Source organism: Periplaneta americana, chromosome 12, assembly GCF_040183065.1.
Source record: "Periplaneta americana isolate PAMFEO1 chromosome 12, P.americana_PAMFEO1_priV1, whole genome shotgun sequence".
NCBI classification, from domain to species: Eukaryota; Metazoa; Arthropoda; class Insecta; order Blattodea; family Blattidae; genus Periplaneta; species Periplaneta americana.
Window position 1 is genome coordinate 170,403,079 of NC_091128.1, and position 25,179 is coordinate 170,428,257.

At 36.7% G+C, this 25,179-nt stretch overlaps 1 protein-coding gene and 1 non-coding gene across 2 annotated transcripts in view; one reads left to right on the plus strand and one right to left on the minus strand.

Annotated features, from left to right (window-relative positions):
• Positions 1 to 25,179, plus strand: part of Nup214 (nuclear pore complex protein Nup214) — a 61,400-nt gene that overhangs the window by 32,259 nt on the left and 3,962 nt on the right. Inside the window, exons 10-17 of the mRNA XM_069842520.1 lie at positions 2,276 to 2,575; positions 3,537 to 3,724; positions 6,296 to 6,460; positions 10,333 to 10,533; positions 14,964 to 17,390; positions 19,135 to 19,247; positions 20,429 to 20,563; positions 22,353 to 22,499. Coding sequence (XP_069698621.1) covers positions 2,276 to 2,575; positions 3,537 to 3,724; positions 6,296 to 6,460; positions 10,333 to 10,533; positions 14,964 to 17,390; positions 19,135 to 19,247; positions 20,429 to 20,563; positions 22,353 to 22,499 — 3,676 coding nt within the window. The remainder of the gene's footprint in view (positions 1 to 2,275; positions 2,576 to 3,536; positions 3,725 to 6,295; positions 6,461 to 10,332; positions 10,534 to 14,963; positions 17,391 to 19,134; positions 19,248 to 20,428; positions 20,564 to 22,352; positions 22,500 to 25,179) is intronic.
• Positions 1,158 to 1,229, minus strand: TRNAN-AUU (transfer RNA asparagine (anticodon AUU)). The gene has a single exon. It is a non-coding gene; the product is annotated as a tRNA-Asn (tRNA).

The window sequence follows — 25,179 nt, forward strand, 5'->3', positions numbered from 1 at the left end:
AGTAACTTTCGTTGCCAGACCGTGGATTCATATCACTGGTATTATCCCCTTCATTTGACTCAGATTCTAGAGAACCATTAGCAGTTGATAAATCGTCGTAAAATAAACCAATTAGAAACAATGTTGAATAAAACTTTAGTGCATATTTCGTAGTTTTTGAAAGAGGATGGGTGTATATTTCGTGATTATTGACATATTTCGCACAATGACAAAAATTTTGCATAATTTCGCGAGTTTGTTTTGCTTGAATATGGTATTTGAGGTAAATGTAAAAAAAAGAAAGTTGTTGTTTTCTAATGCCAGGTGTTTGACAATAAAGTCATTTGACGTCTTGCACTCCAATATTTTTCAAAGATACTATCATGACCAGCCAATGAAGCACAGATTTTGAGGTGTTCCGAATCCATTTCTTGGTTTGAGTTGCACAATGGGCAGTTAGGGGACTGATATATTCCAATTCTATGCAGGTGTTTGGCCAAACAATCATGGCCTGTTGCCAATCTAAATGCAGCTACAGACGATTTTCGTGGTAAATTGGGAATTAACTGTGGATTTTGATGCAGAGAGTTCCATTTTTTCCCTTGAGATTGTGTTATCAAATTTTGTTTGTTGAAGTCTAAGTATGTAGATTTAATAAATCTTTTCACAGAGTAATACATAGATTTAGTAACAGGTCTGTAAGTAGCAGTGCTGTCCTTCTTTGCTAAAGCATCCGCATTCTCGTTTCCCAGGATTCCACAATGGGATGGTATCCATTGGAATACAATTCTTTTATTGCGTGATATTAATTGAGAGAGCATTTTAGTTGCAAATCAAGATTTCAGGTATAACTCCCTGTAAAGTTGATTTGAATAATTTCGAGGGAAAAATTGTTCCGGAGCCGGGTATCGAACCCGGGACCTTTGGTTTAACGTACCAACGCTCTACCACTGAGCTACCCGAGAACTCTAACCGACACCGATCCAATTTTTCGCTCTATATCCACAGACCTCAAAGTGGGCTGACAACCGTCAAGCAACCAACTTCGAGTGCACACTAACTCCGTGTGACTTGAATTGTGGTTTTCTGTTAACGAACAGTGACGTGTATTATGCAAATCAAGATTTCAGGTATAACTCCCTGTAAAGTTGATTTGAATAATTTCGAGGGAAAAATTGTTCCGGAGCCGGGTATCGAACCCGGGACTTTTGGTTTAATGTACCAACGCTCTACCACTGAGCTACCCGGGAACTCTAACCGACACCGATCCAATTTTTCGCTCTATATCCACAGACCTCAAAGTGGGCTGACAACTGTCAAGGAACCAACTTCGAGTGCACACTAACTCTGTGTGACTTAAATTGTGGTTTTCTGTTAACGAACAGTGACGTGTATTATGCAAATCAAGATTTCAGGTATAACCAAAGGTCCTGGGTTCGATACGCGGCTCCGGAACAATTTTTCCCTCGAAATTATTCAAATCAACTTTACAGGGAGTTATACCTGAAATCTTGATTTGCATAATACACGTCACTGTTCGTTAACAGAAAACCACAATGTAAGTCACACAGAGTTAGTGTGCACTCGAAGTTGATTGCTTGACGGTTGTCAGCCCACTTTGAGGTCTGTGGATATAGAGGGAAAAATTGGATCGGTGTCGGTTAGAGTTCCCGGGTAGCTCAGGGGTAGAGCGTTGGTACGTTAAACCAAAGGTCCCGGGTTCGATACCCGGCTCCGGAACAATTTTTCCCTCGAAATTATTCAGCATTTTAGTTATTTCTGCTGTTTGAGATGAAGGTGTGTGTTTAGAGACTGTTGATAGAATAGCTGCTTTGGAGTCTGACAATATAACTGCATTCCTAAATTTATTGATGTGGCATAGAAGATTCCTGAGACTTTCACTTATTGCAATGATTTCTCCATCAAAACTTGTTGTTCCATACCCAAGAGATCTATAAAGTGAGAAGAGACAGCACGTAACACCTGCACCGGCACCTTGTTCTCTGGAGATCAAGGATCCGTCAGTGTATAAATGAAGCCGGTTTTGTGGAGGGTAGCTAATATTAATTGTCTCTAAAGACAAATGTTTTAGTATTTCAGTGTTTACTTCTGATTTTAGTATTTCTTCTGTTAAATTTAGATTATAAAAAAAAAAGAAAGTAATTGTTAAAATTTCGCGCATATCGCTATTACCAAAAAAAATACGGTCCCTACATATAGCTAAACTGTTGCTGTTGTTATCACAACCGCCCGCATTACCACAAGCTAATGAGATTTGTTTTTTAAACTTTTGCAGACTTCCAAGCCAGCTGCAGTTCCACAGATGCCAAACGTGGCAGTGAAGGCATCTGCCAACTTCCAGATCAGCAGCTCATCACCATCCGTTCAGAGCTCAGAACAGACGGTAACCATTACCAAAGTGCCACCTGCACCCCTCAAATCAGAGGCACCAGCTGTGGACACCAAGCAGGCCACACCCGTCACCAAACCTGCTGTCAACAACAGCGTCTTCTATAACGCCATCAATGAGGAAGTGGTGCACTTTGGGCGGGAACTTGCAGAGCTGAGAGCTCGGATCAGTGGAATCAGTGTTCAGGTGAGACTGAAAAAAAAAAAAAGTGAAGTAATCAAGTCAGCATGTGATCTGTATTGCCACTGGACCCAATCACAGAGTTGAAACCAGATATTTGACCTTTTCATCTTATTGAATGTTTCCATTTTGTCCCTTACTGTTGTTTTCTAATGCCAGGCATTTGACAATAAAATCATTTGACCTCTTGCACTTCAATATTTGAAAATGGCGAGTTATAGCTGATTTAAGTGAACACCATATTTTAACGTTTTGGTGGCTACTTCATGCACACACAACCCCCAGAATGTCTGGAGGACCACACCTGCTGTTGGTCGACGGGTCCATTGGACCTAGCTGGGAGATCTTGTTGATCACCAGCTTTCCCTCCTTAAGCCACTGGAGAACGATTTTAGTGCCATAGCAGGTCAGCACTAGGAACAGAAAAGTAGAAAGAGGAGGAAGGAAAGGGAAATGAACCCCTAGGCCTCGAATGCTGTAATGCCGTCGGGGTCGAAGAAAGTAAGAGTTCAGTCAGAGGACTGGATAGGAAAGGGTAAAGAGGGAATTAGGTATTGAATAGAGGAAAATTATACCAGATTCAGTCATTAACTCATCAAGCTGACCAGTGCTAATTGATGAGTAGCCCCTCCCTTTAGTTCAGCTCGTAAAATTATGCTTACTAACAGCTGCACCACGGGAAGGTAGGGATGGGACATTGGGTATTTGTCCAGGTTGGTTCCTTAAAGCCTTCAATGGGAAGGATTAATGGCTCTCCCCCCTGTATCCGACAGATACCCTTTCACAGCCTTTTCCCTAACTGTATAATCCTTCCATCCATCTATCCAACTGAAATCATCTTCTGCTACACGATTCAAAGAAAGTACAGTATTGTTTTTGAGGTAAAGTGTCCTGCTAGGCTGCCAGCACCCTATTTTTTATCTTCTTCATTATCTAAATCATAATTGTGATGTTTGAACTAGTACAGGTGGGGACAGAAGAGGAGAAGAAGATGCTGTGTCAGAAAGTTGAAGTGATGGACAATTTCTGGAGGGAGCTGAAGGACACGACCCAGGCACTCAGTGTGGAGATCCACAGTCTCAAGTCCGTGCTCATGGAGGCATTTGCGTGGACTGAAGAGGCCAAGTCCCGTGCTCAGCAGCTCACCAGTCCTATGTACGTACTGTAGACAACTATTCATTTATCCATGCTAACTTTAATACAAGAAGTCCAGGTAACATCAGAACTTTCACAGATTCTATTACAGCTCCTCTGTTTTATAGCAATGGGCTATTTTATAATAATAATAATAATAATAATAATAATAATAATAATAATAATAATGATTTATTTAACCTGGCAGAGTTAAGGCCATATGGCCTTCTCTAACACTCAACCAGGAGTAAAACTGCGTTACAAAAATACTACAAATTTACAAAGTACATTACAATTTTACACACAAAACTGAATAAGATAATAATAATAATAAAATGTAAACAACAAGTAAGTAGAAATCAGACATCATATATAACATAAAGAAAGAAAAAAGCATAATAAAATGTGAACAGCAGGTCAAAATAAATGAGACATACAAGGTATAAAAAAATGAGACAATTATTGATAATGTGTATGTGTATGTATGTATTTATTCACACTGCAATGGGTATATACCCGGTGGCAGTGGTAACTAATTACACTCAATAATGACAATAATAAACTTATTAAATAAAAATACAATTAATGATAATACTAATAATTAATACTAATAATAATAATAATAATAATAATAACAACAACAACAACAACAGGGAATATACTAAATTAAATGAAACGATCACTTAAAATAACATTTGAAATATTCTAGTTTGTATCTTAAAACTAAGATCGAACTAAAACTCACGAGTATATGTTCATATCTGCACAAGTACCTTTCAACATTACACTCATTTCGCTGTCAACTCACTCACTGCACTGGAACTACGACACATTTCACTGATTCTATCCTGATTTCACTAACACTTCAAAAACATTTCACTGTTCAAATACTTTGCACTGCCACTATAACTTATACAGCTTCACTGACAGGAACACGTTTCACTTACACAGCACACTTCACTGGCACGACATACTTCTTCACTGATACAACACACTTCACTGACACAACATAATTCTTCACTGATACAACACTTCAATAACAACATATCGTTTACACCCTTTAAGTACTGTGTATAATTACCGTCTATTAGTAAGGTCCTTAAGCCTATTTTTAAATACATTTTTGGTTGTTGGTGAAGCCTTTAGTAAGTCTGCAGGTAAAGCATTCCAGTCCCTGATAGTACGATTGAGAAAAGAAAACTTTCCAGTGTCCGTCCTCTGCCTTCTTTCCCTCAATTTATATGAGTGGTCGTTCCTTGAAGAGTAATTTGGCGGCTGCAACCTATTTTTTATTTCTTTCCAGGCAGGCTCACCTCTGTATGTTTTGAACAGTGCGCATAATCGAATTCGCGTTCTCCTGTCCGTGAGTGTGTCCCATTTTAATGGTGAATTTTTCCGACAACACTTAAGAGCCCGTTTTTGAATCTTTTCCAGTGTCTTAATATGTTCTAATCTGTAAGGATCCCAACATGCAGCCCCATATTCCATTACTGGACGTACTAGTGATTTATATGCAATCTCTTTGGATTTATGAGAACCTTTTCTTAGTACCCTCATCACAAAGTGTAACGCTCTCCATGCTTTTCCCGCTGTGTCTGTAACGTGTTCCCCCCAGCCGAGATCGCTGCTAAATGTTATTCCGAGGTATTTACATTTGTTAACTTCCGGAATGGTTTCACCCCCTAACGTATACGATGCGACTATTTTATTTCTTTTCCTTGTAAAGCTGATGGCTTTGCTCTTTAGAGAATTTATTTTCATTTTGTTGGCTATTGCCCAATCATTTATTCTATTGAGGTCATTCTGGAGAAGAGTAGTACCTTCATGACTTTTTATTTCCCTGTATAACATACAATCATCCGCGAATAAGCGAACCCTAGACAAGATATTAACTGGCAGATCATTTACAAAAGCCAAGAATAGAAGAGGCCCCAAGACACTCCCCTGCGGGACCCCGGAAGTAATTTCAATTGGGTTCGATAATTCCTCCCCTACCCGTACTCTGAGTACGACAAGTTAAAAATTCCTTGATCCACTGGAGCACTCTGAAGTCAATCCCCGTTGATTGTAGTTTAACCAACAATATATCATGTGGGACTACATCGAATGCGCGTGAAAAGTCAATAATCATTGCATCTACTTGGCTATTGGAATCTATTCCGTCTTCTAAATAATAATAACAATAATAATAATAATAATAATAATAATAATAATAGATAAAAAATAAGAATAGTAATAATAATAATAATAATAATAATAATAATAATAATAATAAATAGTAGTAATAAAATAGTGCAGTACAAAGCATACAATGAATACAATATTTTTAAGTACACACAGTAAGGAAAATTATGATTATATATAGCTCAACTTATCACATTAGAGATATATCATTATCGGAAAATATGAAAACAAAAATATAAAATAAGTTAAATATCACTAGAACATAAAAAAAAAATGTGAATATGTGGAAACATGCAATACAACACTTGTCATAATAGTAAGTTAGTTTGGCAACTCGTCATAAGATAATTTTCTAACTTGGATTTGAAAGATTTCAATGTTCTTATAAATGTTCACCTTGCATTGCAGGTATATTCACTTAGCCCGGTCGCAGGCTTTGGATCCTGTGAGTGCAAGATACGCTGCCAATATCAAGGACCTCGTTTATTATGTGGAAAACCAGCTGCGTCAAGTGAATGAACAACTCGACAGCAATTGGCTCGAATTCCAGGAGTCCTGCAAGCCAAATGTAAAGTGAGTTCTGTTGCGTCCGACACGTCATTCCATATTAATGTACGCAGTGTCCGAAAAGTCACTGCGAACTTAACACTTATACTTACCATGTCGACTAGTTTCTGTAATATGTGTTGGAAATTATACTCTTGACGTGCAATGTTGGAAGACAGTTAACATCAGGGTGCGAATTAACAGGGGGGATGGGGATGGGGGGGGGATTTCCCCCCCTGTTGGAAAGCTTTCCTCCTCTCATAAATTCATATTAACATCCCTGCCAGGGATAACTTCTATCCCGTCCTCACAAAATATATTTGCTTTAATATGAGTATATGTACTCTATAGCAAAGAAAATAATATTAATGTATTATCATCACCAGCAAGCTGACAACAATCAGTAACTTAGGAATTACACATCTTATCTTAAGCCTGTTCACGGATATAATTATTATTATGATCAAGATGCAAGACAAGCAACTCAGTGTGATTAAGGATTGAGCCGTATGGAATGAGGATAATAATAATTTTATGTGTGGTATCCCAGATCACATATAGATTGCTCATTCCTATGTTAAAATTGGTTGCACTTGAAGAGAACAACCACCAGAATTGCCACCTGTCTGCTGTAAACGAACACGAGATGGCAGTACAGTCGCTAATGCAATTCAAATGGGAGTTATGACATGACTTCTTATGTAACAACTAGATGGCAGCATAGTAAACCTGACAAAAGTTGTTACCGTCAAAACTTACAACGCCAAGCAATCTGGGTATATATGATCTAGGGTGGTATTCTCTATCTAGGATTCTATCCCCCCCCCCCCATCAGAAATCTTAATTTGCACCCTGCATATAACACTGCCATGTGGCATATCAATTTCATTTCATTCAAATTCAGTTTAAAATCTCTGTTCTATTACATTACTGCAATTAGTGCATCCAGTATACAGTGACTTTTTCGACACTGTGTATATTGACAATTGTTTTGCACCAATTATTCAAACATACATTCTCGTTTTTGGCTGCAAAAGGGTATCTGTCAGATACAGGGGGGAGAGCCATTAATCCTTCCCATTGAAGGCTTTAAGGAACCAACCTGGACAAATACCCAATGTCCCATCCCTACCTTCCCATGGTGCAGTTGTTAGTAAGCATAATTTTACAAGCTGAACTAAAGGAAGGGGCTACTCATCAAATAGCACTGGTCAGCTTGATGAGTTAATGACTGAATTTGGTATAATTTTCCTCTATTCAATACCTAATTCCCTCTTTACCCTTTCCTATCCAGTCCTCTGACTGAACTCTTACTTTCTTCGACCCCGACGGCATTAGAGCATTCGAGGCCTAGGGGTTCATTTCCCTTTCCTTCCTCCTCTTTCTACTTTTCTGTTCCTAGTGCTGACCTGCTATGGCACTAAAGTCGTCCTCCAGTGGCTTAAGGAGGGAAAGCTGGTGATCAACAAGATCTCCCAGCTAGGTCCAATGGACCTGTCGACCAACAGCAGGTGTGGTCCTCCAGACATCCTGGGGGGTTGTGTGTGAATGAAGTAGCCACCAAAACGTTAAAATATGGTGTTCACTTAAGGGGAGAGGATGGTATTTTTTGGTGAAAAATGAGTAAATTAAAAAAAATCTTTAAAATGCTCTGTGATATATGTGGAATGCATAGCATAATATTTTGTGGGTATTTGTGCCCTTATCAGATGTTGAGACGCCATTTTTTTTCTTTTTGCGCTATCGATTTTTAAATTACTCGCTTCCTTTTATCGGTTTATGGTAACTTCATTTTTTTGCTACATTGCCAGACAAAAATGGATATAATTTCTGAACTATTAAAGATACATGCATGATATTTAGAACACACATTCTTTAGACTATTAGAAAACTTTTCTCTGTAACAGAATTTTGTTAATTGATTTCATTTTAAAACTACGTCCGTTTGTTTGCAAGAAAGGAATTCAGAAAAGTGTTATTAAATTTCAATTGTTTATTTTACAAACGTAGGGACCAATATCAACATTCTGTTACAGACAGTTTGTAGAGCATTCTTTTGCAAGTACATTGCAAAAAACTGGATGAATCTACCTTTAAAAATGGTTTAGATATATCGATTTTAGTAAAATCCTGCATTGGGTATATTTTTTTCAAATCTGGGCCCCCAAATAATTTTTTTCGAAATATTTATTTTTGATTGAGTTTCTACAAGTATGAGCTCTCTACATACCAAAAATTAAAATTTTAAACCAAATAGGAAAAAAGTTTTAAAAAGTACCATCCTCTCCCCTTAAATCGGCTACAACTTGCCATTTTCACCCATGATAATATCTTTGAAAAATATTGGCGTGCAAGAGGTCAAATGACTTTGTCAAATGCCTGGCATTAGAAAACAACAACAACAACAACAACAACATTATCGTTTTTTAATATGTGTTAAAGATATTTTTTTTTATCTGTTGTGTATCGTTAATTCCAGCAGGTTCTTTTTGCACAGTAGTCATAAGTGAGTATACAAGAAGAACGAGACTAAAGTTGGGCCTGAGTTGAGCTGGTCTCTGCACAAAGGCAACCTCTGTCCCACAGCTGCGGACATGTTGTCTGTAGACATGGATTTGGATGGGGTGGGACCAGGTTAAATAAATAGTGGTATGTTATCCTTGGATATTGACAAGGAGGTAGATGCACTGCAGTGTGATATCAGTGTTGCTTCATTTAAAAACGTATTATTATAAACTCTTTTTTTTGTGTGGGACGAGGGCTTTTTTGTTTATATTGTGATACAATGCTAGATGATGGACTGATTAAACCTTGAATCATTTAAATCGGTTGGCCTATTAAAGACTTACGTGCCAATTAATTTTCAAGGTATATTTATAAATCTTCTTTAGAGAAATAAACTGGACTTTAAAGGTAAGCGTTCACTACATCGTATCGCACTCCTCATACGAATCGCACGCAACGGATATTTTAAGTGCAGTGCGTTCACTGTAACGGCTCCATCTCATCGGATTCCCTATCAGCACATAACGTCGTAGAATATTGACATTGCTGAAAACAGAGGAGTTGAGGTTAGGTCTATTAATTATGACTGTTAGCGAATAAGAATTTGTAATTGCTTCATGCGTCTTAATTGAAGAGGAAGAAACGAAAGAAATAGGCCTATTGGTTACATAATATATATGTAAGAAATGACTTGATCTGTAATGGAAACGCCTCAAATTATATAATTCTTCACAATTTTCTACACGCAAAATAAGTTTTCCGTCTGCCATTTTGGCGCGACACTGAACATGGCACAACATAATAGTAAGAGTTGACCAATTAAAATTGATTTATTAAAGAAGGCCATGATCGCACGCATCGGAAAAGTTTCTCATCTGAGAAACTTGGATGGATTTGCCGAGAGGCGATGCGTGCGATACAATGTAGTGAACGCGGTTACATAACAATTACAGCAAAGATAGTCTTTTTCTGATCCGTGCGATTCGTCCGATGCGTGCGATACGATGTAGTGAACGCTTACCTTAATGGGCTAAATTGGTAGACCAAATTGTAGGATCCGTCCAGGGAGAACCATATTGTCAAGACTTTGATATCCCTTCTAAATGAACAATGTACTGAATTTTCTGTGATTAAAATTACGAATAATAATAATAATAATAATAATAATAGTAATAATGAAAATAAAAATAATAATAATAATAAATGATAATAATAATAAATAATAAAAATAATAATAAATTATAATAATAATAAATAATAAAAATAATAATAATAATAGAATGGTTGTGTATGTGTTCTAAGGGAAGAATATTTTTCATTGAGAATTTTTGATATGCACACATTTACAAAACACGTTTTGAAGGCTGTCTACTGTCACTGATGTTACTGTGCAGGAACAAGATGCACATCCCATCGCTGGAAGCTGTGTACCAGGCCATGGTGGTGCAGAACAACATCCTGAACAAACAGCGGGCCATCATGGCAGACATTGCACACAGGGCCCAGGAGCAAGGCCGAAACACCCAGATTCCTCTCATCTCCAGTGCTGTTCTTGCACGAGTGCGCGATAAGGAGGCAGGCCAGCTGTTGAAGGGGTAGGGCTTGTTTTGTATTTTTCCTGATAGTAAGTCCCTTCCTAAACCCTCTGTATTGTGATTACCAGAGACCGGAAGTTTAGGCATTATGAATCATTAAAATAGGCAGGCAAAGAGGCATCATAAATAGCTAAAATAGGCAGGCAAAAAGGCATCATAAATAGCTAAAATAGGCAGGCAAAAAGGCATCATAAATAGCTAAAATAGACAGGCAAAAAGGCATCATAAATAGCTCAAATAGACAGGCAAAAAGGCATCATAAATAGCTCAAATAGACAGGCAAAAAGGCATCATAAATAGCTAAAATAGGCAGGCAAAAAGGCATCATAAATAGCTAAAATAGACATGCAAAAAGCATCATAAATAGCTAAAATAGGCAGGCAAAAAGGCATCATAAATAGCTAAAATAGACAGGCAAAAAGGCATCATAAATAGCTCAAATAGACAGGCAAAAAGGCATCATAAATAGCTAAAATAGGCAGGCAAAAAGCATCATAAATAGCTAAAATAGACAAGCAAAAAGGCATCAATAATAGCTAAAATAGGCAGGCAAAAAGGCATCATAAATAGCTAAAATAGGCAGGCAAAAAGGCATCATAAATAGCTAAAATAGGCAGGCAAACAGGCATCATAAATAGCTAAAATAGACAGGCAAAAAGGCATCATAAATAGCTAAAATAGACAGGCAAAAAGGCATCATAAATAGCTAAAATAGGCAGGCGAAAAGGCATCATAAATAGCTAAAATAGGCAGGCGAAAAGGCATCATAAATAGATAAAATAGGCAGGCAAACAGGCATCATAAATAGCTAAAATAGACAGGCAAAAAGGCATCATAAATAGCTAAAATAGACAGGCAAAAAGGCATCATAAATAGCTAAAATAGACAAGCAAAAAGGCATCATAAATAGCTAAAATAGACAGGCAAAAAGGCATCAATAATAGCTAAAATAGGCAGGCAAAAAGGCATCATAAATAGCTAAAATAGGCAGGCAAAAAGGCATCATAAATAGCTAAAATAGGCAGGCAAAAAGGCATCATAAATAGCTAAAATAGACAGGCAAAAAGGCATCATAAATAGCTAAAATAGACAAGCAAAAAGGCATCAATAATAGCTAAAATAGGCAGGCAAAAAGGCATCATAAATAGCTAAAATAGGCAGGCAAAAAGGCATCATAAATAGCTAAAATAGGCAGGCAAACAGGCATCATAAATAGCTAAAATAGACGAGCAAAAAGGCATCATAAATAGCTAAAATAGGCAGGCAAAAAGGCATCATAAATAGCTAAAATAGGCAGGCAAAAAGGCATCATAAATAGCTAAAATAGACAGGCAAAAAGGCATCATAAATAGCTAAAATAGACAGGTAAAAAGGCATCATAAATAGCTAAAATAGACAAGCAAAAAGGCATCATAAATAGCTAAAATAGGCAGGCAAAAAGGCATCATAAATAGCTAAAATAGACAGGCAAAAAGGCATCATAAATAGCTAAAATAGACAAGCAAAAAGGCATCAATAATAGCTAAAATAGGCAGGCAAAAAGGCATCATAAATAGCTAAAATAGGCAGGCAAACAGGCATCATAAATAGCTAAAATAGACAGGCGAAAAGGCATCATAAATAGCTAAAATAGGCAGGCGAAAAGGCATCATAAATAGATAAAATAGGCAGGCGAAAAGGCATTATAACTAGCTAAAATATGCAATAAAAGGCAATTACAAAAACATTGCACTACACTCACAACCTTGCACTTTCTACAAAGGGATTTCGACAGCAAGAAAAGCTTTACATAAGTCGAATGCAAAATTGAGATTTTCGACTTGATGTTGCAATTACTGTTGGAAGCAAAGAAATCTTCTTCCCAGTAGCCTTGGAAACCCGGGTTCGAATCCTGGTGCCGGAGAGAATTTTTCTCTGCCCCACCGATCCTTCACCATTATCTCTTGGCTTAGTTGCCTCATGAGTGAGTCCTTATTGATGTCACTTACGAAATTCCAATCTGTCTTTGGACAGTTGACTAAACAATAATAATAATAATAATAATAATAATAATAATAATTTATTATTTTATTCCGTTAAATCAGATTATCGTCAAAATTCTACTAATTGTCGTCTATGCCAGAGCATGGACCTCTGTTGATATTTGTGACAGTTTTCAGCCACGTTTTATTGCGTCCAGTCACACTAATGTAAATCTTTTGTTTGGTTAAAAGCTTTTTTGTTTCTGTACTTGATGACAGCAGACTGTGACATTCTGTAAGTTCACTGTCCTTTTAGCACAGGCACATAAAAGTGGGTCAGATGTTTATTTCAGTGTCATAGTTGCTAAACAAGCAATGGCATCTCATCAAAACATGCGATTTGATGTTTATTTATTTTTACAGTGTTTATTAAGGGTTTATTGTTATAATCGAAATGATAGCCGTCCAAATCTTGGATTTTAAATATCAGCATCCTAATCAGTTCAAATGAACAAAAAAGAAAATGTAAAGTAATGTTAAAAAAATACATAATGAAATTTAAAAAAAATAATATTTCTTTTAAAGAATAAGATCTGCTGTCTGCACGAACAGATGGACCTGACAGCTAAAATGTTTCTGATTTTTTTTCCTGGAAGAGGGCATGTTATGTACAATTACATATTACCTGTTACTTCTGTAAATTCAAGAGGTTGTTTTATATTAAACTTTATGTATTCTTTTATTTACCACGATAATTTTGCTTTATTGTAATCATTTTCGCTTTAGCCATAATGCTGTAATAGTGGGGGGGAATCTGTAATAATTACAGGAAAACCGTAATAGCTGGCACCTCTGTTGTTACTCATTCTTAAAATACAAGTTTAAATTAATTCAGTAGAGAAATTGTATATTATAATACTAGTGTGGAAAGGGCTTCATCGCAAAACGAGTATGTACTCAATTCATACGAGTTTTGCACTGGTTCTTCCTTTAATTACAATTGAAAATATTTTTAAAAACGTTTTCATCTACGTCATCAGGTTTGTTGACAAGACACTAGCAGGGTATAAACAGCTATTCAGTTTGGACGACATTTTGTATGCTTAACGTTTCAATATTTAAGTTATTCTGAATTATGGGCACACCGCCAGACGTGGTTGGTGGATAATCTATTTTAATTCTCAGTCCTTCATATAAATGTGAAGCGTTTCATATTTCATTTAGGAGAGAAAACTGTGATGTGCAGAAAGTGCGTGCAAATGTAGGAAATCGTACTTCCAATGTTAATTCTGTTGCCAGGAAACCTATCATTCCGCACTTTCGTAGAAAAAAGATTTTTATCCATGACCATAACGAAAAACATGCCTTTACTAAATACTTTTGTGTTTGTAAAGTAGGCTTTTATTCAACATTACTTTATTTCACTAGTGAGATAAAGACTTTACCTCACAGTTTGAACTTTATCTCACAGTACATTAGTATTTTCCTAGTACCCGGGCACACACGTATACTTTTCCATTCAACTATTACTCAAGAAGTTAATATATTAGTTACTAGATGTCACTACCTCTATTTCTTTATTACCATTTCTTAAATATACATACACAATATACACATCTCCTTCTCTTTTCTCAATCTGCTACGTCGTAATTTGTACATTACATCCATATCTAATATGCATCTTTTTAAAATTTTGTAATAATTTAACTTTTGGGATGCGAGGAGACTTGAACCTACGAAGTTGGGTTTATAGGATTTTAAAACAACACGCGTTAGCCAACTGAGCTAAACAGACACGATGATTAATTAAGTTTTAATATTCCTCTTAAGTTTACAGAAGTAAAATGTGAAATTATTTTAATCACAATAGTCCCGTGAAAACTTCTAAATAATTCCTGAAACTTCAAAAAGACGAAAATACACGTTTAAAATGAAAAAAATTATATATTAAAATTATATAATTAATTATAATTTGTTATTTATCCAAAGCCTTAGATACCATTCTTTACTAATCATGGCCTCCTACATCATGACCTACCTAGTAACGCAATGATTCTAAAATCCATGCCATGGTATGTGATTACATGAGGACTTATTTTCAACATATTTTCTTTTATAAAACATAATTTTTCGTTATGGTCATGGATAAAATTACGTATGGTACTTGTGAGCGTGATCTTTATTGCGCTCGTGTAATTTAAGCACTCGGCTGACGCCTCGTGCTTAAATCTTTCCACTTGTGCAATAAAGATGCACTTACATCACAAGTACCATAAATAACTATTAATAACAAACAAAGCTAATAGTTCCTAGCAACAGAAACAACAAAACACCAGATAGTATTGTTAATTTTCTACAATATTCATTCTGTTTCCAGGCAACATACTCAGTTTGATTATTTCTCGTCAAAATGAGGAAGCGGAAGTCTAAGCTGTTAATAATTAAAATATTATGCGTTCCCCCTCGCAGGGAAACAGAGTTGTCGCGGCTGGCAGAGAACTTGGTCAAGATGAAACTTGGAACAGCCGATGTTCCAGTCATGTCCAGCACACGATGCAGACGTTTGGGCCGCAAGAAGGAGTCTTTGCTGCGGGAGATGCTGTCCCAGTCCACAGTTATGCGTGTGTGCCCCACAAAACCCTTGCGTTCCACTTCAGGTGGCATCTCCACTGGCAAGCCTATCTTGTCCAGAGTTTCGGAAAGTGTTGTGAGCAAGAATGCTTCGAAACTCTCCGCTGGCATTGCCCTTACCGACCCTAGGACCATTTCTGCATCTGCTCCTACTGCTACTGCAACTTCTGGTTCTAATAAACAGGACCCTTCTCCACCCCAGGGTTCCTTGTTTTTATTCAATTCGTCTAAACCTACAGAACTGGATTCTACAAGCAAAAACTATGCTGGTAGAGGTTTCTCAGTTTTAGGTACAAAGCCAGTCCTATTGAGCAAAGAAACTGCTTCCAGCACAACTGTGGCAGCATCCAGTGGGATATTTGCACCTCCAGTCGATTCCGGTAAGGTCAAACCTAACATTGCTGATAGCACATCGACAAAGGTTAGTAGCTCCAATGATATTCCTAGTAAGGCTAGTGCAGCGGAATTCTCATTTACTAGTGCGTTGCAGAGTGGTAAGTCTTCTACAGCAGGGAGTTTCTCTTTTGGAATGGGACTGAGTAAAACGCCATCTGTGACTAAACTCTGTGATGCAAGTAAAAGATTGGAAGATTATTATGAAGAAATAACTCCGCCTGGAACACCAGAACATTCGGTGAAAGAGACAGTCACGTCTACCGTCAGTAACTCGTTCACATTTAGCTTCACTTCCAACAAGTCCAGTGTTGCTGCTAGCACTCCAATACAGAAGAGTCCTCTGATGTCTTTAGACAGTATCGTGGCTGGGATTGGCAACGAGAGCAGTCCTCTAAAGTCCAGTATGAAGACTGCAGTATCGGACACCAAACCTGTCCCCAGTACAGTTGCCAGCAGTGCGACTTTTTCATTCAGCTCTGTTTCTCTCAGTCAGTCACAGCAAGGGGGATCTGTGTTAGGAAAGGTGGAGGAACCGAAAAAGCCAGCAGAGACGTTCAAATTTTCGGTAAGTGCCTCTCCTTTCAGTTCAGTAGCCACATCCAGCACAGCTGCAGAAGTCCCCCAGTCTCCATCTGTGAACCTCAAGACGCCATTCCTGACAACATTCGGCACGCAGAATGCACAGGGAGCCTCACCTCCACAGACTAACATATTCGGTGGGGTTGACGCCCCAAAACAGCCGGCCCCAGTCACGAGCAGTGCAGCCAGTATCTTCGCACAGGCAACACCTATGTTTGGCAGCCTTGCCACAGGGTCAGGAAGCATATTTGGAACGACACCGACCACCTCTGCTGCCTCAGCTCCGGTGTTCAGCAAACAGAGCACAGATGCTGCTCAGGCCGCAGTTACGAAGTCAGCCAGCGAATCCCCTCAGGAGAAGGAGCCTGTGTCCAAAGACCCGATTGTTGCTACCACCACTTCCACTCCTGCTGAGAATTTATTCTCCCAGAGCACATCATTGTTCGGCAACCTGTCCATGAGCTCGGGAGTGTCATCTTCCAAACCTGTTGGTAGCATATTTGGGGGAACGGATACCGGCTTCTCTTTTGGAAAACCATCCACAAATACTGAGGATAACAAGGCTGAACAGACCACTACTGATGTGACAGAAACTGAGGGAAAGAAATCAGAATCTCCTGCTAAAGAAACCCCTCCTGCTGCATCTAATACTCCCACATCTTCTCTATTTCCACAACTGAGTGCGTCTGCAGACAAGGCTGAGGTATCGGAAAGCCAGCCTGTGACCACCACGACAGCAGCATTTGGGGCCACCACTGCCTTCGGCTTCAGTCAGACAAAGCCCCTCTTTGGTTCTGTGGCAACACCACCCACGTCTACAACGACCACCCTCACCACATCATCCACCAGCACAACCTTCAGTTTTTCTCTTCTCACCACGTCGCCTTCTCTGTTCAGTCAGAAAACACCTCTGTTTGGTCAGCCAGACAGTTCTGCAGCTCCCGTCACTACCACCGGCAATTCATTTTTCGGTCAACCTATATGCAGTCCGACTTCATTTGGTCAGAGTGGAGGAAGTGTGTTTGGACAACCTGCAGCAACCACTGCTGCAAAGACCAACATCTTTGGACAAGCAGTTCCCACTACTACCACCACTCCCTCTGTGTTTGGCCAGGGATCTACCACTACTACGCAGTCCATATTTGGACAGGCATCGTCAACAACACCGTCTCTCTTTGGTCAGGCACCTGCAGCAGGTTCATCATTCCTTGGTGGAGGTACTACTGGAGGCTTTGGTAGCAAGCCAACATTTGGACAATCTGGAGGATCCCTCTTTGGACAGAGTGGCAGGTACTGTGATATACTAATGTGAATAAAATCATTATATCGTTGCTTACTTGTAAATGACTACTGTAAAAATCTTAATTCGAAATGGTTGAGAAGTTCCGGCTACAAATTACGTAATTTGGAACGAAGAAACTTACAAGAAAACACCAAGTCAAAGCTTTAAAAAATTCAGTTACAAAATAATAGAAATTGACCATAAAAATTTGTCATGTCACATTAATAATGTCACAATTTATTTTACTGATATTAAAATGAGTTAAAAAAAAAAAGAGGAGTTGGAGATGTACTTGGCATCTTGTTCACTTTCTTTTTGTCGCCTCCACTCTTTGCATACCCATAGCTTGTTTTTGTGACGTCATGGTCTTTCAGCTAAACAATGTAGATGAAGGAATTGTATCTAGAATTTTGAATTATTGCTGTTAGAGTTGCCTTTTTTTTTTTTGCTTCTTTCTATATTTTGTACATCACTTCGCAGCAATTACAAGGGCAAGATTTTTCAAAAAGATTGTAAGACTATAAGAGTACAAAAAATGTACAGGTACAGAATTAAAATTTAAAGTGAATCTTGATGGGAGTCCACCTGTATGTAAGCAACAATTTCCCATGACTGTCCACAAGTAGCATACATACAGGAACCCTTGTTTACTGCACATGCGCAGTGTGTTGTAATCAAAACTTATACAATATGGGAGCTCCAAATTTTATTTCTGTATCCGCACATGGAACTATTAAGAGTTCTGTATAAGACACCGCACCGAATGTGGAACCAAACTGAAATTCGAAACTCAAAATGACTCACATCAACAGACTCTGATGTAATTGAAGAAATTTCATTGTTACGAATCATGAATATGTTGATATTGTTTCGAAATAAAGAATGATCTTTTGAATAATTTCGAGGGAAAAATTGTTCCGGAGCCGGGTATCGAACCCAGGACCTTTGGTTTAACATACCAACGCTCTACCACTGAGCTACTCGGGAACTCTAACCGACACCGATCCAATTTTTCCCTCTATATCCACAGACCTCAAAGTGGGCTGACAACCGTCAAGCAACCAACTTCGAGTGCACACTAACTCCGTGTGACTTAAATTGTGGTTTTCTGTTAACGAACAGTGACGTGTATTATGCAAATCAAGATTTCAGGTATAACTCCCTGTAAAGATGATTTGAATAATTTCGAGGGAAATCGGTGTCGGTTAGAGTTCCCGAGTAGCTCAGTGGTAGAGCGTTGGTACGTTAAACCAAAGGTCCCGGGTTCGATACCCGGCTCCGGAACAATTTTTCCCTCGAAATTATTCAAATCAACTTTACAGGGAGTTATACCTGAAATCTTGATTTGCATGATCTTTTGAGTTTGAAACCTGCGTTTGTCTTCAAAATATAAAATAAGTACTGTACCTATGTTTCGAATTACACAAACAAACACATAAAGATTTCGATTTTAAACTAAAAAGTAATAGGTACAGGTAGTTCCAAATTATTTTATTTTGAATTAAGGAAATTAGAAGTAAATAATTTTCACTGTTACCTTATAGGATTTTCGTTACATTACTGGTAACTGTTGTCATTCACCAGCATCATTGTCACCAATATGACACGAACATTGCAATTATCACCATTATTACTAAATTGCCTTGCCATTATCATCATTATCTCTTCCCTGTTCGTTGCTCTCCATTTGAATTGTGCACATAAATGGAGATCTCTGTGATTCTAAGTTTTCTCTACTTTCTTTTCATGTAGTACTGGATTTGGAACAAGTGGAGGTTCGATCTTTGGAGGAGGAACTAGTGGCACATCTATATTTGGTGGTGGCACGGGCTCGGCACCATCTGGCAATCTCTTCCAGCCTTCAAGTAGGTGTCAAATAATAAAATCTCCTATATGTAATTATATTTCTTTCTTTCGAAAATGTAAGTATTCACAATCTCCTGTGTACCACTGCCATAGAATGAATAAATGTGTTTTTTCTTCATATTGAAAAATTTTATATTTTGCACATAGGAGTTATTGTTATCCAGGATAACAGAGAGGGTTTGGAATTGAACGGGTTACATCAGCTGCTTGTATACGCTGATGACGTGAATATGTTAGGAGAAAAATCCACAAACGATTAGGGAAAATATGGAAATTTTACTTGAAGCAAGTAAAGAAATAGGTTTGGAAGTAAATCCCGAAAAGACAAAGTATATGAATATGTCTCGTGACCAGAATATTGTACGAAATGGATATATAAAAATTGGAGATTTATCCTTTGAAGAGGTGGAAAAATTCAAATACCTGGGAGCAACAGTAACAAATATAAATGATACTCGGGAGGAAATTAAACACAGAATAGATATGGGAAATGACTGTTATTATTCGGTTGAGAAGCTTTTATCATCCAGTCAGTTGTCAAAAATTCTTAAAGTCAGAATTTTTAAAACAGTTATATTACCGGTTGTTTTATATGGTTGTGAAACTCACTTTGTGACTCTCACTTTGAGAGAGGAACATAGGTTAAGGGTATTTGAGAATAAGGTGCTTAGGAAAATATTTGGGGCTAAGAGGGATGAAGTTACAGGAGAATGGAGAAAGTTACAGAACACAGAACTGCATATATTGTATTCTTCACCTGACATAATTAGGAACATTAAATCCAGACGTTTGAGATGGGCAGGGCATGTAGCACATATGGGTGAATCCAGAAATTCATATAGAGTGTTAGTTGGGAGGCCGGAGGGAAAAAGACCTTTAGGGAGGCCGAGACGTAGATGGGAATATAATATTAAAATGGATTTGAGGGAGGTGGGATATGATGATAGAGACTGGATTAATCTTGCTCAGGATAGGGACCGATGGTGGGCTTATGTGAGGGCGGCAGTGAACCTCCGGGTTCCGTAAAAGCCAGTAAGTAAGTAAGGGGTTATTGCAGGAACGACGATGATATACAGGATGCCTAGCAACCCCCATCCCTGTGTGATGTATGTATGTTAGTATGTTTAATCAAGTGCTGAAGTATATCTGTGGTATAATGAAGGTGTTTGTGTCTTTGCAGCAGGTGGCAGCATTTTTGGTGGCAACACCTCTCCAAGCAGTGGGACCAGTACAGGTGGAGCATTCAGCTCTGGTATGGGCCAAAGCATAAGTCAGAGTGGTTTCGGCTCACCAACTGCCTTCCAGAGCAAACCAGGTATGATGTATAGTAAAGTCATACTTTAATAATGAGAACTAAACTGAAAGAAGAGAGATGTAACACTATAATTTCTTTATATTTTATCTTTCATTACACAAAACATTACTAAGATATTGTGAAATTTTTGTTGTTGAAATGTGTTGACATCTTCAATTTCCTTTTTATCACAGAAATTTATAAATTTCAGTGTTTGACAGATGTAAGACCCAAATTATTAGGTTTTTGTAGAGACTATCATAGTATTTTTACATTAAGTCTTCTTTAGATTCTTAGAACATAGTTTAGTCATTAATAGTATTATATATAAAATATTTACTTACTTACTTACTGGCTTTTAAGGAACCCAGAGGTTCATTGCCACCCTCACATAAGCCCGCCATGTGTCCCTATCCTGAACATATCCCACCTCCCTCAAATCTATTTAATGTTATCCTCCCATCTACGTCTCGGTCTTCCCTAAGGTCTTTTTCCCTCTAACCTCCCAACTAACACTCTATATGCAATTATAATTTATAAAATACTTTGATAAAAATTTATAAAACCGTTTTAAGCTATAATACTTTACCTAGTTGTTTTCAACATTTCAAATTCATTTTTGTATAGGTGTATATTTCCAAATATCTGGAGTGACATTTTTCTGTTCTATGTTAAAAAAGAACACACATACACATGCGTGCCTGAAAGTTTTTATGTGGTGCATGAGATTTTTTATCAAGTTCAGAACTTTTTAAGATTTAGATTTCTTTCATATCACTACGACTAATACATAATGTTAACAAAAACGGTCATAAGAAGAAGTTCGAATGTCTAATGTGTTTCATTAATTAATTATAATATTGTTTAAAACATTTAGCAAATGTATCTTTAAGTCAAATGTTTTTCTCATTGCATGTGTGGGTAAAATGTGGTGACTCCTGTAAAGGAAAGGTCTGTCACCTAAAAATGTTGGAGTTTTGTCTATCTATATATTGTATATATGGATCCTCGATACTTGAGCATATCCACCAGAGTGCTAGTAGATACTTTTGGGAAAACAGCTCGATATTTTTTAATTTAATTTTTTTTTTTTTTTAGGAATTTGTCTTTTTTCTTTCTTTTTGTTAGTCATGGATTATTATTCACTATATGAAAGAAACGTTTTAACATGAAAAGTTCACTCTGACATCACTTCTGGTACCATGGAAACAGACATGTAAGATGAACATCGTGTCTCCAGAATTTCCACACATTCCTCTCCCTCATATGGTAGCTATTAGGTTATGTTCATTTCGGCTTTTCCCCTCCAAAATTCTTCTAAATTCCTTCAACAAAATGGTGAAAAACAGTGAGACAAGTGGCAACAGGTTTGGAGCTCACATTAATTCTCCCTCATCATCATTTCCATAACAACCCTTATGTGGGCTCTAATCTTCTTCAAAACTCTTCGTCATTCTTCTCTATTTAATGTCAGACTCCTCCTGAGATTCTTCACAGCCACAAATTCTCTTGCAAGAAGTGCAATGTGTAACTTTTAGTTATTTCTCCTCCCATTTCCACTTCTTTCATAGCGTCATTGCATACTTTCATCGCTCCATTATCCAATTGTTGTAGGCTATATGGTGTACTTTTCCTGCCTTTTCGTAAATTCATCCCTACCTAACCTAAAAATTGTATATCAAGAATGAAAACTTCTTAATTCTTGATGGTAGTTCTGAATGTTACTCATACTTAGTGTAATGGAATAGGTGTACAGATGACGTCACCACTCCATAATATGTTAATTGGATGATTCATCTTGTGTCCACAGGTGCTTTCGGAGGCTCACCTGTTTTTGATAGAGGTACAACGGGATTTGGTTCTCCTCCTACGTTTGGTGGTGCTCCGACTTTTGGTGGTTCACCAACATTTGGCAGCCCAGGAAAAGTATTTGGTTCTTCATCTCCTACGTCTTCAGGTAGCAAACATTATTATGTAGCCATTCATTTGCAGCTATGGTGATGGTGATGGTACTGTACTTTAGGAATATAAAACATGTCGTACTCTTATCATACCGAACTAGAAGAAACTGAAATAATGATTGAGATCTAAAACATAAAAACTGAAGATTCGTATTGGTTATATAATTTTGTTAATTAATTTATAATTTCGTTTTGGTTATTATAGATATTTTCGTGGATTATAATTTCTTTGTTGTTAATTACTATTTCTGTATTAATAATGTGAATATAATCACAATTGTAATTATTATTATTTTTATTGAAATAGAGAATATTTCGTTTGATGCTAGTCTTGTGACGCAGATAAATAGTACTAACTACATTATACACGTTTTTCTATTATCTATCTATCTGACATTTCTGTCAAGAATTACTAAATGCTCCGAATAAGATTTCTTTGTTATTGTTGATTTTATGTAGGATATTGGAAATGGAACCTAATAATAATAATAATAATAATAATAATAATAATAATAATAATAATAATAATAATAATAAATAATGGGGTACACAGTTGTGTACACTGGAAAGTCGCGGGTTCGATTCCTGATGCTGTAATGGATTTTTTTCCATTGATCTAATCCAGCAATGGGCATAAGAAGGGAAGTGAAAGGGACAGAGAAACCTCCGCCTACCCACTTCACTTTACGTGATTCGGGTTCCGCATATTGTGGGTAGATGGCAGGACTACAGACGTGGACAAATTATTAGCAAAATTGAAGATTTTTATTATATATTTTTACAAAATATGATTCTTTAATTTAGACTACAGTTGACATTTTTGTGTATTTCCAAATTATTAGAAAAATTGAAGATTTGTATTGTATATTTTTCAAAATTTAACTCCTCAATTTGGACTACATTTGATATTTTTGCATATTTACAAATTATTAGCAAAACTGAAGGTTTTTATTGTATATTTTTAGAAAATTCGATTCTTCAATTTGGACCACAGTTGACATTTTGGATATTTCCAAATTATTAGCAAAACTGAAGATTTTTGTTTTATATTTTTACAAAATTTGACTCTTCAATGCAGTTGACATTTTTGCTAATTTACAAATTATTAGCAAAATTGAAGATTTTTATTATATATTTTTACAAAATATGATTCTTTAATTTAGACTACAGTTGACATTTTTGTGTATTTCCAAATTATTAGAAAAATTGAAGATTTGTATTGTATATTTTTCAAAATTTAACTCCTCAATTTGGACTACATTTGATATTTTTGCATATTTACAAATTATTAGCAAAACTGAAGGTTTTTATTGTATATTTTTAGAAAATTCGATTCTTCAATTTGGACCACAGTTGACATTTTGGATATTTCCAAATTATTAGCAAAACTGAAGATTTTTGTTTTATATTTTTACAAAATTTGACTCTTCAATGCAGTTGACATTTTTGCTAATTTACAAATTATTAGCAAAATTGAAGATTTTTATTATATATTTTTACAGAACATGACTCTTCAATTTAAACTACAGTTGACATTTTTGCATATTTCTGTCTTCTGTAATGAAGGAAATATACAAAATTTTGAACTGTACTCTAAATTGAAAAGTCAAATTTTGTAAATAGGATTATCATAAAAAATCGTCAATTTTGTTAATAATTTGTCCACGTCTGTATGACCATTTTCTAGTTGCACACCACTTTGGCAGGCCACGCTGTACATGATATGTATCTGCGGAGAGTTATGTCGTGTACTAGGGTGAGTGTATGTGTAAGTGTAGTGTATGGAATGAGTGATGATGATGATGAAGAGAGAAGGAGAAACCCAGTGCCAGCACATAGCCTACTCCTGTCGAATATAACCAAGGGGGCTGCCCATCCAAAGGATGCACCACTATCAAGTCTCATATTCCTTCTCTTCATATCCACTGCAGAGAGATTTGGAATTTAACCCAGCCATATTGGTGCAGAATCTAGTCATTAGAAATTGGACACCACCATTTCTTCTAGTCCCGAGGTAGTGAAAATTTCTAACCCTGCTGGGAATCGAACCTGGGCTGGCTATTCTGGAAGCTGCCACAGAGCTTACTTGGTGGACTATTTATTATTATTATTATTATTATTATTATTATTATTATTATTATTATTCCTTGTGTTCTTATAGATTTTTACCAAATTCCGATTATAACTATGAGATTAAATGCAATTATTTCAATTGCGGTAGTTTGTTCACCAGACGTCAGGATCTTGATTATTTATTTTTTTGTAAAGTCATTAAGGGTGATATTGATTGTGAATCTTTCATAAGCAATATCAGTCTTCGTATTCCTGCTAATGGTTTAAGATTTCATAAATTGTTTTATAATAAGAATCCTAAATCTCTCTCTCCGGTCTGCAGATGCATTAAATATGCTAATTTGCATGGATTCAACTTGGATCCATTTAATGTGTAGTATATCTTTGAGTTTTTAACTCACTGATCTAATTTTATAATTATTTGTCCATTTTATTTCTTGCATTTGGTCAATTGATTAATGTAGACTATTCCATTATTTCAATTATCTCATTGTACTAATTTTATAATTTTATAATTATTATTTGATCAATGATTGATGTAGACTATTATATTGTTTGTATTTCATCTCATTGCCATTTTCTATCATTCATTCTCATCATCAT